The following is a 5,704-nucleotide window of genomic DNA, read 5'->3' as shown; positions in this document are numbered from 1 at the left end:
CCGGCCTCCTCCAAGTAGCCTGTGGTCTGAGCTCCATGGATGCCCACGAACCAATAGTCTCGGACAAACGGAGGGTTCATATCAGAGATGGACTAAGCGGATTTATGGTGAGATGTATGGTGAACCACGAACGCTGTGGATCCAATATTCGTGCAAGATTTACAATGCCCACAACATAGAGATGGGCATTTTGTTCACTAGTTTGCATGGAATTCAGGAATTCGTCCATGGCAGCAAAGAAGACCGGGGGTTGACCTGAAGAAGTCGATGGACTATGGCAGTGTCCATGAAAACATAAATGCTTATACAGTCAGGTCAGGTTGTTCTTCTACACTTTTGTGTCAACTGTGAATGAAGTATGCTGATAGCATAAAGCCGCAAAAGAATGTTTTCATCTCACAGTAGTTTCTTCATATATTTCTTTCATTAATTCATTCACATTGGCTGCCTGCTATAGGTGTGTACAAAATGGCTAATGTACAAAATCACCTCTTCATCAGGACGCCACCATCAGAAGGGGGGCCGCTGGTCCTTCCGCTCATCCAAACGAACATACTTTCTCTGGAAGACGATAACACAGATAGAGCGTTAGTGACAAACAAACAAACAAACAAACATGTCGTAATTTCCCCAAGGAAAACATTTTAGCAATGAACGTCTACCTTGTACTGCACTGAGGCAACACAGACGGTCGTCATCAACGTAAGTGGCATTAAGCCCCATCATCCATGAACCAACTGATATGTCATCATGCGCATAGCTCTGCAGCGATGCACTGCATATTGACAACAATAAAAGAGTTAGCCGAATCGGAGCTTTGAAGTAGGAACCCTGGTTTGTTTTAGTACAAAGACCCAAAAACGATAGGTTTTGGTCTTTAAGCACGTAGCAATTGCTAGTAGCATCTATCGCACAACTGTTAAGAATGGAATGCCAAATATAATTATAGTATCTTAGAAGAAATTGTTTTATATGTGTCAGTTAGCCAGTAATAGCATGTCAACGAATGAGTTCTTCTCAAATGCCTATAGTCAGTGCAATAAATGATTATTTCGTTAAAAGCTAAATATATCAAAATGATGGATTAACACGTGATAGCACATGGGCATGTCCTAAGGAAATTACATATGTGAGAATAAAGTAACCAAGAAAACCAAGTAAGCTTCTGATCAACCAAGAAAACCAATTGAGCTTTTGATCGACCAAGAAAGACTTGCCCTAATTGTAACATTCAAACTGCTGATCCTGCTAATGTATATAACATTGAGCAAACTCAAAATCTCAGAAGACGACACACACTGCCAATGCTCTGAGCTATGGATGCAAATTGATGGCCCATAGGCACCCTCTGATCCTATCTAGTTCAATCAAATGAACTAAAAATTCTAAAAGAGCAACATGGTTGGTGTTGATAAAAATGGTTCAGCATAGGACTAAATATAAATAAAATACACACCAATTACCTGTTTATGTTGATGTACCGAGCCAAATTGTTTGAGAGGATAAATAAAGAACCAGCAGCATGGCGAAAATACCTGAGAATTAAAAAACAAGCAATGAAAAGCAAGAACCTAGAGAATGAACATAGTAAAAAAAAGGCTATTGCATCAGGCAGAAAGGAATTTAAAGGCTAAGCATGTCCAATTACTAAAAATAACAAGGATATAACTGAATCTCGGCAATTACAACTTACAAGCACATGACGCAAAATGAACTGCAACTTAATGTCCGTTACAGGTCTATTCAGTTTAAATATGTGGCAGAATAGAATCCACTAGATCAGCGAGACCTAGTCCCAGAACACAGTAAAAAATATCATTATTTCATCTAGACATTATTTCAGCAGGTTGAAATGCTTTAGGTCTGTATGCGCATTACACTCAGTCATCCAGATCCTCAGGGATAAAATGAGGTCAGATTTTTCTGATCAACATTCACACACCAAGTTTCAACACTGACTTTAGGCACAGAGTTATTAACATCATCTAACATTATGCTACTAAGACACAGCTAGGCTAACTTCCAAATGGCAAGAACCAGGCATGAACTGCACAAAAAAGAACTGATTAGACACACATGAACATGCCAGGCTACTTACGTCCTTGAATCTCCAAATTTCCACCATTCAGGTTCATACCATTGTTGCTCCCTGAAATTGAAATTGACATCAATACTTTCTTACTGATTGATTAACCAAAGCACAAAAGAACGCTACATTCAAACTACAATATCGCTCAGATGTAAGCATGAAGGCGGTGCAATTACGAATGTACTACACACTTTATTTTCAAGTCATGTAATAGGAGCACCTATGGACTATGGTTACTAGATGTCCCTTGATTAGAGCTCAATGCGCTCCACTGTGTCCATAACATAGGAAGGGTGTCAGCATGGAAGGATCAATCCAGAATTAAACCCCAAAAGTAGAAGCTGCTTCCACTCATGAATGGATGGTCTAGTTGGAGTTAAATAGATGCCATCTGTGTTGTCTGAATACAAAATGATGATGATGATAATAGGTAGGAAAGCACATACTCTTCACTAACGACAGCTCCTGATTTCATGCAGCCCATGTACAACCCATGGCTACCTCGACGGACGTTAAGCATCTCAATTAACCCAGCTAATGGACAAAAGCAAGGAGTCAGGGGAAAGAGAAGCTGAGATCAATTGATCAGAAATAGGGAAAAACAGTTTTACAGACAAAAACTGAAATTTAAAATTACCCAAGTCAAGATTAATGTTATCGTCAATCTTGACGTAGAACTCTGCATCCCAAGCTTCTATTGCTGCACTGAAGAAAAACTTAACTTTTTTAGGTAATTCCTCTGCAGCTTCCTCGTGACTTTCCTGAATGGTCATTGATTGGCTTAGAACAAGGTGCATTAATTCCAAGGTTTGACAAACGAACATAAAAAAATGCTTTAGTGATCCTCTCAAGCTATATGAATTTCATTGTTACTGCAGGATAATCAATGAATGAAATGCAAATGATTCTCGAGGATGCAATGTAGTCTTTCATGCTATCAAGGTAAAATTCTTATGCACATCGTACCGCGAATAGTGAAGTTCTGAAGGTAAATTGAGAAGAGCCATTATATTAGATACTAAGTTATTAACCAAGCCTTACCAGAATCAAGAAATCATTTGTCTTTCTGTTTTCTTCATTGATATTACGGTCCAAGCTATCACCTCGATTAGGACTGCAGTGTCCAAAAAGTAAATTTCAGCCAGAGGACATGCACAAAAGGGGGAAATTCTAGTTTAATATAAACAGAAAAACAAGAATGACATGGATGGATTCTAACTAAGATCTTAGCACAACTGAAAGGTATAGTCGAAGAAGAAAACCTTCGGCCAATAACAAAACGAATAACCACACCCTTTTCCTCAAGCGTCTTTAAAGCATCACCTGAAATTTACAGTGAGGTAGAAGAACACAGTTATCCTATGAGTGAAGGGGATCCTGGTTTACGTTCGGCAATTGGAATTAGAACACCAAAATAAGGTAGTAGTTTAATCGATTGTAGTTACATTACGAAAAATATAAGTTCAGTCATTTGGTAACTACCGTCAACCTACAGTCCCAAAGCAGTGCAGTTGCAATCACAGTTGTTCTCCTCAACTAGTAAGTGTGTTGTGATCAACTGGTCACTGTTATCCTATGAGTGAATGGGGTCCTGGTTTATGTTCAGCAATTATAATTAGAAAGCCAAAAACTATATTAGAGACCTAGTTTAGTTTATGTTCATCAATTTTAGTTACATTACGAAAAATATAGGCTGGGTCATTTGCCACTACTATCAACCTGCTGTGTCAAATCAGTGCAGTTCCAATCACAGTTATTCTCTTCAGTTAGTCAGTGTTCGCTGTTCAACCGTTTGGCGTTATCACGGGTGGGTTAATTTTGGCAGTGAGAAGAGTGGTACAAAATGAAGAAGAAGAGCAAACCTCTGGGCATCCAGGAGCCGCGGAAGGTGTTCCTCTTGAGCCGGGAGCCAAAGCCAGTGTAAACTCCAATGACCGCAAGGAACTTCTTCCTGCTGGAACCCTCAGTACCAGTACCACCAGTCCCATTCCCCCACAAGTAGCCCTCGCTCTTGGCCTTGGCAATGTCCATCTCCGCCTCGGCGATCTTCCTCCCAATCCCACTGCCACCAAACAACCCATTTCGAATCAACAAACCGGACGAAGCCATACCAGAAAATCTCATTAGAGAGCCGATGAATTACGTGCATCCGAGGTCCCTCAGCTTGTCGTCCACCGAGATCTCCTTGGGGAGCTGCGATTAAGCGCCGCCGTCAGGGAAAAATCGAGAGAAAAAACAACGAGAGGCGGGCGGAGAGGGGGGAGGGGAGATCCGCACATTGCTGGTGCTCTTCTGCAGGAGGCCGGAGAGGACCGCCCGGGTCTGCGCGTCCTGCCATAGCCTGCGGACGAATCGAGGGGGGATCAGGGCTGGTGGGCGGAGGGGAGATCTGGGGAGGAGGGGGAGGGGGAGGGCGCGAGCGTACCGGCCGGCGACGTACACCCAGGCGAGGCAGGCGAGGAAGGCCATGACGAGGGGGGCCCTGCCGGCGGAGGCGGCGGCGGCGGAGGAGGAGGGCGGGGGCTTGAAGCGGCGGTTGTCCCGCCGCATGACGCTCGCCAGTGTCTCCATGGCGGCGATCTCCTCCGACGGCTCCGACCGAGCCCACCTGAAAAGCGAACACTCCCACACCCTGTTTTGCTTTGCCGATGGGGCAAAAATTGAAATACGTACAGAAAACTGAAGGGCAGCTTATTACCATCGCGATGGACCGCAGAAGACCAAAGCCGGGCCAGGCCTGCCTGCGGCCGGCCCGACTATGCAATCCGAGAGAAAAAACTGAGACCCATTATTTAGACCATCTCCAGCAGCTTTTTTTTCATGAATACGTAAAGATTGCGTATCTTTTCATTAATTGAAAATCTTACAGCATGTGATTTTCTCACTGAGCCATGTGCACATGAAGGCATGGTAGTGAGCACGGAGCGGGATGAAGATCCCGGTGGCACCGGCCTTGGCCCATAGCGCTCTCCTAATAAACGCGCGTATAGTGCAGTGGCGAAGCCACATTTTGGCTGTGTATAGTAGTTTGACTACACAGGAATTTAGGTCAAGACTGTTATGTGTGTACACCACCGCTGAACATTGCAAATTCTGAAAATTGAATAAAAAGACCCACTTGTCATATGTTTGGGCCTCACGAGGCTGACTTAGCGAGGTGGGCCTCGTGAAACGGCCCCGCGAGCCGGCCTCGGGAAGCTGATGAGGACCATTTAACCGGGCCGACCAACGAGTATGCATGCCCGACACGTAACCAGCCTGGCCCGACACGTGACAAACGGGCCGTGTTTGGCACATGGCACGCCATGTGTCATGCTCGCCTGCCGAGGTGAGGCCTGCGGGCCGGCAATGACATGACCCGTCTATGTTTTTTTTCTTTTTTAAAAGTTATTGGCTCAAAAGACAAAAAAGGTATCAAAATAGTTTTTTTTAGAAGTGACCCCAAAAACAGGAAAGCAACTAGTTAACGAGCACTCCTTCAGGAGTCTCGCAACGATTAAAGTCACTTGGCGCGCTCTCAGTCATTCGTTACGTGTCGTGCTCTGGGTGCTCCCTCCGGATTTTATTTTTTATTTTTTCGCACGTGTTTTCGGTTTTTTTAGCGGTTTTTCCCGT

The 5,704-nt window shown here is 43.8% G+C and overlaps 1 protein-coding gene across 1 annotated transcript; it reads right to left on the bottom strand.

The window, feature by feature from the left end:
- Positions 1-283: 283 nt before the first annotated feature.
- LOC109755790 (hydroxyproline O-galactosyltransferase HPGT3) lies at positions 284-4,772 on the bottom strand. The gene is made up of 12 exons (XM_020314680.4): positions 4,515-4,772; positions 4,367-4,430; positions 4,233-4,282; positions 3,952-4,151; positions 3,352-3,412; positions 3,131-3,203; positions 2,727-2,850; positions 2,536-2,623; positions 2,099-2,149; positions 1,464-1,535; positions 663-775; positions 284-561 (listed from the first exon to the last, which is right to left on the bottom strand). Exons 1-12 carry the CDS (start codon positions 4,658-4,660, stop codon positions 539-541), a joined length of 1,065 nt encoding a protein of 354 aa, XP_020170269.1. The 5' UTR covers positions 4,661-4,772; the 3' UTR covers positions 284-538.
- Between the last annotated feature and the right edge of the window lie 932 nt (positions 4,773-5,704).

The sequence above is a fragment of the Aegilops tauschii genome, chromosome 7 (genome assembly GCF_002575655.3).
Source record: "Aegilops tauschii subsp. strangulata cultivar AL8/78 chromosome 7, Aet v6.0, whole genome shotgun sequence".
Lineage (NCBI taxonomy): Eukaryota > Viridiplantae > Streptophyta > Magnoliopsida > Poales > Poaceae > Aegilops > Aegilops tauschii.
The sequence above is the reverse complement of the archived record's forward strand: the minus strand, read 5'-3'. Positions and strand labels throughout refer to the sequence as shown.